At 41.3% G+C, this 10,671-nt stretch overlaps 1 protein-coding gene across 1 annotated transcript; it reads left to right on the forward strand.

Annotated features, from left to right (window-relative positions):
• The first annotated feature begins 2,651 nt into the window (after positions 1–2,651).
• LOC114029279 (keratin-associated protein 6-2-like) lies at positions 2,652–9,315 on the forward strand. The gene is made up of 2 exons (XM_027843635.1): positions 2,652–2,867; positions 9,044–9,315. Exons 1-2 carry the CDS (start codon positions 2,693–2,695, stop codon positions 9,313–9,315), a joined length of 447 nt encoding a protein of 148 aa, XP_027699436.1. The 5' UTR covers positions 2,652–2,692.
• The last annotated feature ends 1,356 nt before the right edge of the window (positions 9,316–10,671 follow it).

Consider the following 10,671-nt stretch of genomic DNA (forward strand, 5'->3'; position numbering starts at 1 on the left):
CCGGTGAATCCACATTCTACAAACAGAATAGATCTAGTACATGTACAAGCAGATATTCATTAAAATACCTTAAGAGAGCTAGCTCCAGAATGTCCTCGAAACCCAAGTCCCAGTTCCTTCATGTGAGTCTTTTAGGGATTCAGCTGGAGGCCCTTCTGCCAGATTGTATGGACTCCTCTTGAACCTCTTCAGTTTAGTGGAAGTTCAACCATGCCCTGAAGAGGCAGGTGAAGATGGACCATTGCTTCAACTTCCTGAATTCTAGTCTCTAATCTACCTCTTCTTATAATCTTATGGTAACAGTGGAATTTCTGGTGGTCATGTGACATCCTATTGAGCTTCCTTATCCTTTAGTATGTAGCTGTGAGAGGTCTGGAAACTGAGAGGAGAGAGAAGAGAGCTATTGCTGCCCTAACCACCTTGAGTTTACTTTTCACAGGGTTAAATTGAAATCTGCAATGGGTACAGTTTCATTGTCTCTGATACTCACTAACCCAACTCCAGTTCAGGACAACCATTTCTCCTAAACTCATTTGTTGTTGTTCAGCTGGCTGTCCACCTTTGCTGACATTGCATGATCCTACCCAACTTGATATTATCAGCATTTTTCAGTATTTCCACATTCAAAATGTCCATGGCTACACTACAGTTATTGTGGCCTACTCAGAGTTCATGACTGCTCTCCTTTCACTATCTTTGAATAGCCCTGGAAAACTGGTTATTAGCCCCAACCTTCAAGAGAAACTGCTCTCTCTAAAGAGTCCAGTGATGTTCTCATGACCAAAACTAATGGCCTCTTCTGAGTTTTCCTTCTTGACCTTCCTTCAACTTTTGACTGCACAGCCCAACAGGTGCTCCTGAGTTGGTTTGACACAGCTTTTATAACCTAACAGTCCTTTTCTGGTGGCCTTGGGTGGCTGACCATCGCATCATCAAAAGGCTGACTATCTCAGACTGACCTCTAAAGTTGTGCTTCTTTTCCTTTCTCTCCACTATGTTCTCCAGAGAGGTGAGAGAGTCAACCCTCCTTAGGTCTCAGGGCTCCAGAGACCTTTTCTCTGCCACTCTGCCGTTCACTGTCACTCCTCTAGATCCATACCTGCATTTCTCTTGAGCTCTACTCATAAATCCTAAACTTATCAGACTGGACAATTTCAGCTTGATTTCCGCTAGGCATCTCAAAGCTACCAAGTCTACAAGAGGCCTCATCTTGCCTCAAGCAAAGCACCCTACCGCTTTTCAACTTCTTTACTCCTTTCAAGAACACCAACATCAAGCCAAAATCTTACTTTTATAGTCTCAGGGACTTCCTTGACCCTGCACTATCAATACAAATATCTGATTAGTTGACTAAACTTGTCTGTTCTACCTTCACAACATCACTGACATTCAAACACTTCTTTCCAATCAAATGGTTCCCACCTCAGACTGGACCATCATAGGACCTCACTAAAAGAGCATTTGATTGGTCTCCTTGACTCAATCATTTTCCTACCCAGATTCACTCTCCACTCAGATGCCAAAGGGATTTTCCTAAGGAATTATTCTGACTCCTGGTCCCCTATAACTCTGAAGAGTCCCAGGTCAGACAGTTGTTACCTTGTAAAATCCAGTGTCTTTTACTTCCATGATGATTTAAACGAAAAGCTTCTAGCTGGCATTTTACCCTTTTCTTTAGCTGGCCTATTTCCATCTTTACAATCTCAGTACCCTTTACTTTTCCCCCGACAATTTATGTTCTTCCCAGTGCTAGCCTACCTTTTTTTCACTCAGACAATGACCTGCATGTTTCTTCGGCTTGCCTTTGCAATGGCTGGCTATCTCCCTGCCCAGAATCCTCTCCTCTCTCCAATTTACCCCTCTGACTTTCTCTGGTCCATTATATTCTTAGTTCTAAAACAACTTGAGGCACATGGCCTTGCCTCTTTCACCTAGTGGCTTGTGCTTCTGCCTCTGAGATCTTTTCCCATCAATTCTCTATGTTTATGGCAGGAGCCTTAGTATTTTCATGTTCTCACTGAGCTTAGAATTTAGAGCTGCCCAAGAAGAGGGACTTGGTTGACATTTTTTTTAACTGCAACCAAGAGCATAGTGGCTGGCACGATGCAAACACTGGGAAGGTGGTTTGTGCTTTGGCTACTTTTGGAATAGTTCTTTGATGGACAGATTCCACAAAGTTGGGCTCCATCACAATCTCAACTCCAATCTGAAATTTACGTGAACTATTCTGTCACTTGAGTTTCAAGAAGCACTGATTAAAAGCAAAAGGATTCCATAGCCAAAGTAAAGTATCAGAAGGCAAGGGAAACAAGAGTAATGGAAGGAGCATAATGCCATCTGGGAGAGAGCTGCCATGAAGCCTCAGTAGGGCATCAGCCACATTAACCACATAGGCTTTGACAACACTGTAATCATTTCTCATTACAGGAATAGATTGTGGCAGAGTCTTCTCAGAGATACAACAAAACCAGATTAAAAAACTTCAATGAGCTGGGGATATTGTTGTTAGGGACCAAACAATGACAATAATGTGATTTTGCCCTGGCAATTGGGTTAATGGGAATTATGCAATTCTGTCCTGAGTTTGCCACACCTCCTGCTGGAAGTGTATAAAAGTCCCTGTGCAGATAGTGCCACATACACTCACACAACCTACAATCAACATCTATCTAAATAAGTGAACCCTGACACCATGAGCTACTACGGAGGCTACTATGGGGGCTATGGGTCTGGGTATGGCTGTGGATGTGGCAGCTTCCGTGGCCTAGGCTATGGCTTTGGCAGCTTGGGCTATGGAGGCCTGGGCTATGGTGGCTATGGCTATGGCTGCTGGCGTCCATCTTGCTGTGGAAGGTATTATTCCTTGGGCTTCTACTGAAAAACCACCTGCTCCTGCAGTGGCATGGAATCCTTATGCAATCCTGCTTGGGGTAATTTCACTGTACTATTAGGACATCACATTCCATCTGCCTCTACAGCTGGATGGCATAGGAGATCTATCACAAGAGGGTCTTGGAATCCCTATGGAGCACTAAGAGCAGCAAAGAGGCAGGAACTGAGAAGTACCAGGACACGTTTTTCTGAGAAATGATGTAGAATCTCACCTTTCATGAGGGAGACTCCCCCAATGACAAGCCATTTCCAGGAAGTTTGCTCAGCTCTGAAACACCATGACTGATGTGTCTGTCATGATTTTCTAATAAACCTGCTTCACTGTCTTATCAAAATTGTTTTCATCTCTCCTCCTTGATCTCACTGTACTTGGGTTTCAGCCTCTCATCATGAAGAGATTTTCAACCTTGATATTCTTATATGTGTCATTGCAGAAGATCTGACCTACAATTCATCTTTAGCAATGAAGAATACCTCTCCAGATTTCTGTTCAGAAAACATACTTTCTTGCTAAATATCTTCCTAAAATTTGACTGCTGCAATACTTACATATTAGTGCTTCATAATATCCAGGCCCCACTTTACTAAGGCAAAGCATTTGCCCTCTATAAGCTGCATCCCTTCTCCCACGTTCTGCACAGAAATAGACAAGGTGTTTATCTTCAAGGTTTCAAAAGTATTCACATGTTCATAGTGTCATTTTCATGATTTGTGATCTCCAGATCTCTAATGGCTGTCAGAATAGGATTAGACTATCCCTTGTCTTGGGCAGCTAGATGGTAAAATGAATAGAGTGATGAGCCTGGTGTCAGGAAGACTCATCTTATTGAGTTCTATTCTGGCCTCAGATACTAACTAGTCTGTGTGACCCTGGGAAAGTCACTTAACCCTGTTTGCCTCAGTTTTCATATCTGTAAATGACATGGAGAAGAAAATATCAAACCACTGCATTATCTTTGACCCCCAATTGGGGTCACAAAGAGTCAGACGCAAGTGAAAAATGACTAAATAACAAATCTCTTGTCTAGCTATCTTCCACCACATTGTTATGACCAAGAAATCTGAAGTTTGGAGCATGGCATATTCTGGAGAATAGCCCAGAGTTAGATATGAAGTTTGAATATTGTCAAGAAACCTTTTGCCTTGGGTAGGCCCTATCTCTTCATGCCAACTGCACAACCTGCCCAATGCAAAACACTAACCTCGAGCTGAAGCCCCCCTTTCCATGGGGGTAGTGAACCCATGGTTGCAAAGGTATCCTGCACAACACTCAAATGCTTAAACTCTTTAATCAACTCAGTCTCCCAAGAAAAGACAGCATCTGCTTTGCTGCTCAGCAGTCTGACTACCAGCCTTTGAATTTCCCAGGTTCACAGATCGGCTAATCTCCAAAATCATGTCCCTCAGATGGGTCCTTGGGAAGAAAGCCAGAGTTTTGCTTTCTACCTGGCACAAAGTAAGTGCTTACTAAATTTTTATTGATTGAAATTCTGTTTTAGGCAGGAAATGCTACAAGTATCATTACTAATGGTTTTTAACCCTACTTAAAACGCTCAAGCTTAAAATGAATTTCTATTACTATATATCATTGCTAGATATTATTCTGCATTGAAAATGCATGCATTTCTCTATATCTCCTGGATTTTACAGGGAAATGCCCTCAGCAGCCATATTTTATTGATTTCTCCCTAAACATGCTTCCAAAAGATTGACCAATGTTTTGTCAGGAGACATTCTATGAAGGTCAATTCAATGGAAACAAATCCTTCAGGCAGAAGGTAATTTCTCTCTTTGACTCATCTCATGGGGCAAAGAATATTTCACTCTCTTTAGCAAAGACAAAAATCCACATTATCCTCTTTATGGACAAATAGAAGAGATCTCATACTTACACTATGTAATGGCCATTCAAACACTTTAAGAGAGTCAGGACAAGTCGCTGAGTGTCCTCTAAACCCAAGAGTCCAAGTTCTTTGAAATGAGTCTTTTAGATCTTGAGCTAGAGGACCTTCTACCATGTGGCCTGGACTTCTCTGAATGCTCTTCAGCTTGGCCAAAGACCAGCCATGCACTGAGCAGTGCAGGTTACAGATAGACCATCACCTCCATTTTCCTGAGCTCTAATCCCTTGTATTCTTCATCATGAAATTTCAAGGTCACGGTGGGATTTCTGGTTGTCATGTGACATCATATTGGGCTTTCTTATCCTCAAGAGTGCAGTTGCAAAAAAAAGGATTAGAAACAGGGAGGAGTGGCTGTCTCAACAACTTGACCTCATTTTTCTCCTGGTCAATTGAAGAATTTCTGAATGTTCCATGACCAAACAGCTACTGCCTACCTTCACTTCTTTCTATTATACTTTCTCAGTTGGTGACCACCTCATCTGCCAAGGGCCCACTTACTTTCTCTCTGACATTCAATATCTAATCTCCATCTCCAGATTTGCATTTCTCCTCACCTCACTGTTTCAGTGAGCTTTCTATCTATGCCTAGATTGTAAGATCTTACTAACCTCATATTAACAGTTCTAACAGGAAGTAAATTACTTCCACACATAAAAAGAGCATCGCTATACTGGAATCATTTGTGCTTACTCAGCATCACTAGCTGCTCTCCTGGGAAGCCCTGAACATCACATTCCTGACCCTCACCTTCAAGAGAAACTGCTCTCATAGAGGTTGGAATGGGACTTTTGAAGGAGTGGGTCAGATGGAGAGTGTGAGAGTGGGGTTAAAAGATAAGGTAGCAGGGATAGAATAAAAAGAGAAGCTGAGAAAGAGAATAGTGATTAAAATAAGATAAATAGAAATTCACAATTAGTAATTATAACTTTGAATGTGAATGATATATATATATCAGCTTTCTTTGTGGGGGCAAAAAATATGGAAATTGCAGAGGTCCCCAGCAATTGGGAAATGTCTGAACAAATTGTGTTGTGTGGTTGTGATGGAATATTATGTGCTACAAGAAATAAAGAGCTCAATAATCCTAAAAAGTGTGGAAATACTTGCATGAAATGGTGAAGGGCAAAGTGAGCAGAACCAAGAAAACATTGTATACAGTAACAAAAATATTGTTTTAAGAATGACTTTGAGGAGTTGTGAGTTGATCCAACCATTCTGGGGAGCAATTTGGAACCATACCCAAAGGGCTATAAAATTGTGCATACTCTTTGACCCAGTAATACCACTTCTAGGTCTGTATCCCAAACAGATCATAAAAACAGGAAAAGGACCCACATGTACAAAATATTTATAGCAGCTCTTGTTTTTGGTGGCAAAGAATTGGAGATTGAGGGGAAGCCCATGAATTGGGGAATGGCTGAACAAGTTGTGATATATCAATGTAATTGAATCCTATTATGCTATAAGAAATGATGAGCAAGTGGACTTCAGAAAAACTTGGAAAGACTTACATGAACTGATGCTGAGTGAAATGAGCAGAACCAGGAGAATATTACGCACAGTGAACAGCCAGGTTGTATGATGACTGACTTTGAAACACTGAGCTCTTCTCAGTAAGGCAAGGATCTAAGACAACTTCAAAAGACTCACAATGGAAAATGCTATCCATATCCAGAGAAAGAACTATGGAGTCTGAATGCAGATGAAAGCATACTATTTGCTCTCCTTTTCTTTTGTTGTTTTGTTTCTTCTTTCTCATGGTTCCTCACATTAGTTCTAATTCTTCTTTACATCATGACTAATGTGAAAATGTGTTTAATATGAATGTATAAGTAGAGCCTAAATCAGGTTGCATGCCATCTTGGGGAGGGGGGAGGAGAGGGAGGGAGAGAAAATTTAAAACTCAAAATCTTATGAAAGTGAATATTGAAAATTAAAAACAAATAAATTAATTATTTAAAAAAGGAATAACTTTGAGCAACTAAAACATTTTGACTATTATAAATACACAAATTAAAAATAAAGGACATATGAAGAAAGAAGCTATCTGCATCCAGAAAATGAACTGGTAAATAGAAGTATTTATAGAATAATATTTCATATATAGAGATATAGTTATAGGTATACCTGTTTATGTCTAATGGTAGTCATCTCTAGGACAAGGGTGGGGAGTGAAGAAAAGAAAGGAAAAAATAAGTTTACATGATAACTTCATTATATATTTAAAAGGAATAGCAAGTTGTACAAGATAGATTAACAGTTTTGTGTGCAATCATTTTTTTATTATAATATGCTATGGAAATTCTTGTTTAATTCCATAAATGAAAATAAAATAAAATTTTAAAAGAGAGAGACAGAGAGAAACTGTTCTTTCCAAGTTGTCCAGTGATGACCTTATGGCTGAACCTAATGGTCTCTTCTGAATCTTCCTACTTCTTGATCTTCCTTTGGCTTTTGGTAATGCTGGCCACCTGCTGTTCCTGGTGTGCTTAACACTGCTCTTCTTGCCTGATTGTTCCTTCTTGTTCATCTTAACTAGCTCACCATCTTGTCCTTTCATGCAAAATAATTCTGGCTGAAGCCCAAGGTTCTTCCTCTTTTCATTCTTTTACCCATGCTCTCTCCAAGGGTGAAAGAATAGACCCTCCTTAGTTCCCAGGGTTTCTAAGACATTTCCTCAGCCACTCTCTGCCACATGTCCAGATGAAGACCAGGAAACTTTACTAAGACCCAGACCCCTACCATTAATTGTCAATGTACACAATTTCAACTTGATAACTGAGAGAGAGAGAGAGAGAGAGAGAGAGAGAGAGAGAGAGAGAGAGAAATGAATGAATAAATGAATGAATGAGACTCCAATCTGGAACAGGTGTCCTCATCCAAAACACCCTTCTTCTTCTCACTTTCTCTATTCCTTTCAAGAGAACCAACACCAAGCAAAGGTTTCAGGTTTACAATCTCAGGGACTTCCCTGACCCTGAACTATCAATGCAAATATCTGAGTAGTTCACAAAAGTTGTCTTTCCTACCTTTATAACATCACTGGCATCCAAAAACTTCTTTTCAATCACATAGTTCCCATCTTAGGTCAGGTGCTCATAGCACTTTTTCAAATGAGCCTTTGAGGGGCCTCCTTGACTCAGTCTTTTTCTCACCCAAATCTTCATTCCATTCAGTGCCTAACATAGTTTCCTAAGTCATTCTTCTGACTCCCAATATCCCATAATTTCCAAAAGTCCAGAGCCACACACTTGTTATGTAAACTCCAGTTGCTTCTTCTTCTGTACTGATTTAAATAGAAAGCTTCCATCTAGCATTTCACCTTGTCTTTTAGCTAGCCCAATCCTACCTGTACAATCTAAGTACACTTTATTTGCCTCCCCACATTTTTTGGTCTTGCCCATTCTGGTCTACCATCTTTCACTCAGATAATTCCCCACATGAGCTTTCTGCTTACCTTTGAAATGGCTGGCTGTCCACCCTGCCCAGAATCCTTGCCTCCCTCCTCCTGTCACCTCTGACTTTCTTTGATTGATTATATCCTCAGCTCTAAACAAACCTGTGGTGCATGGCCTTGCCCTTTTCCGCTAGTGCCTTTTGCTTCTGCCTCTGAGATCTTCTCCCATCAATTCTCCATGTTTTTGGCAGGTGCCTTGGTGTTCTAACTGAGCTTAGAAATTTAGAGCTGCCCAAGGACAGCTGACATCTCATTGGATCCCAATCCCTAAGCATAGTGGCACTCACAGTGCAAACATTGGAGAGGCGGTTTTTTGCTTTAGCTGCTTGTGGAATAGTTGTTTGAAGACAGATTCCACAAAGTGATGCTCCAACAAAATCTCAACTCCAATCTGAAATTTGCATAAACTATTTTGTCACCTGAGTCTTAAGAAGCCCTGGTTTGGAGAGAGGATTCTATAGCCCAGATAAAGTATCAGAAGGCCAGGGAGGAAAGTGTAATGAAAGGAGCATAATGCCATTTGGGAGTGGGCTGCCATAAAGCATCAGCCACATTAACCACATGGGCTTTGGCAACACTAGAATCATTTTTCATTACAGGAATAAGATGGTGGCAGAGCCTTCTCAGATATACAACAAAACAAGAGGAAAAAAACCTAATGAGCTGGGAGAATTTTTGTCAGGGCCTAAACAATGACAAAAATGTGATTTTGCCCTGGCAACTTGGTTAAGTGGTAATTATGGAACTGTGCCTTGGGTTTGCCAATCCTCTTGGTGGAAGTATATAAAAGTCCCTGTGCAAATGGTGCCATACACACTCACACAAACCAAACTCCAACATCCGCCCAAATCTGTGAATCTTGACTCAATGAGCTGCTATAGTGGCTACTATGGGGGCCTGGGCTATGACTATGGCTCTGGTTATGGCTGTGGATGTGGCAGCTTTCGTGGCTTAGGCTATGGCTTTGGTGGCTATGGTTATGGAGGCCTGGGCTATGGTGGCTATGGCTGTGGCTACCGCCCATCTTGCTATGGAAGGTATTACTTCTGTGGCTTCTACTGAAAAACCACTTGCTCTTGGCCTGTCAGAGAAATCTTGTCCCTCCTTGATTTGGGCTAGTTCCATGGCCTTGTAAAGACATCACATTCCATATGCCTCTATTCTGGGTGGCATGGGAGAGTTAAAACAACAGGGCCTTGGAATCCCTATGGAACACCAGGACAGAGAAGTGGTAGGGACTGAGAAGCAGCAGGACCTGTCCTGGCAAATGATGCAGAATCTCACCTTTCATGAGGGAGACTCCAACAACAACTCATTTTCAGCAAGTTTGCTCAGCTTAATACACCATGGCTGGGGTTATCTGTCATGATTTTCTAATAAACTTGTTTCCCTGGCTCAGCAAAACTGTGCTTGCCTCTCCTTCTTTACCACCCTGTACTTGGGTTTCAACCTTTCATCAGGAAGAGATTTTCAACCTTGATATACTTATTTATGTCATTGCAGAAGATTTGCTATCTAATTCAACTTTTGCAATGAGGTGATCTCTCTCTAGATTTGTGTTCAGAAAACATATTATTTCCTGTTAAGTGTCTTTCTCAATTTTGATTTCTGCAGTACTTACATTTTAGTACATTATAATACCCAGGCCCTACTTTAATGAAGGGAAGGTATTTGTCCCCTATAAGCTGCATCCCTTCTCCCACATTCTGTGCACACATGGACAGGGCTTTTATCTTCAAGGCTTCAAAAAGATTCACACATTCATGGTGCCATGTTCACGGTTCATGACCTCCAGATCCACAGTGTCCCTGATGACGGCCAGAACTGCCTTACACTTTCCCTTGTCTGGGGCAGCTAGGTGCTGCAGTGGATTGAGTACTAAACCTGGAGGCAGGAAGACTCATCTTCCTGAGTTCAAATCTGTCCTCATATACTAAGTAGTCTATATGACCCTGGGTAGGTCACTTAACCCTATTTGCCTCAGTTTCCTCATCTGTCAAATGAGCTGAAGAAGGAAATGACAAACAACTCCAATTTCTTGGCCGAGAAATCTTCAAATGGGGTCACAAAGATTCAGACACCAGCAAAAAACAACTCAACAACAAATCCTTTGTCTGGCTGTCTTTCACTACTTTCACTACTTTGTACAAGGAATCTGAAGATTTGGAACACAGCACGACTGAATGGCCCACCATAAAGATTATATGAGAGAGTCATATACAAAGCCTGAACATTTTAATGCTTGGGTGGATTGCAACTTGGGTCCAGCCAACTTCAAAGTCTGTTCAAGTCAAACACTGACCTGGAACTGAAGTTCTCCCATTCATAGAGGTAGTGGGCCCGTGGTCGCAATGACCTCCTGCACAACACTCAAACATTAAACTTTCTAGTCAATTCAATCACCCAGGAAAAGAGAGC

Source organism: Vombatus ursinus, unplaced genomic scaffold, assembly GCF_900497805.2.
Source record: "Vombatus ursinus unplaced genomic scaffold, bare-nosed wombat genome assembly UNPS02014924.1, whole genome shotgun sequence".
NCBI classification, from domain to species: domain Eukaryota; kingdom Metazoa; phylum Chordata; class Mammalia; order Diprotodontia; family Vombatidae; genus Vombatus; species Vombatus ursinus.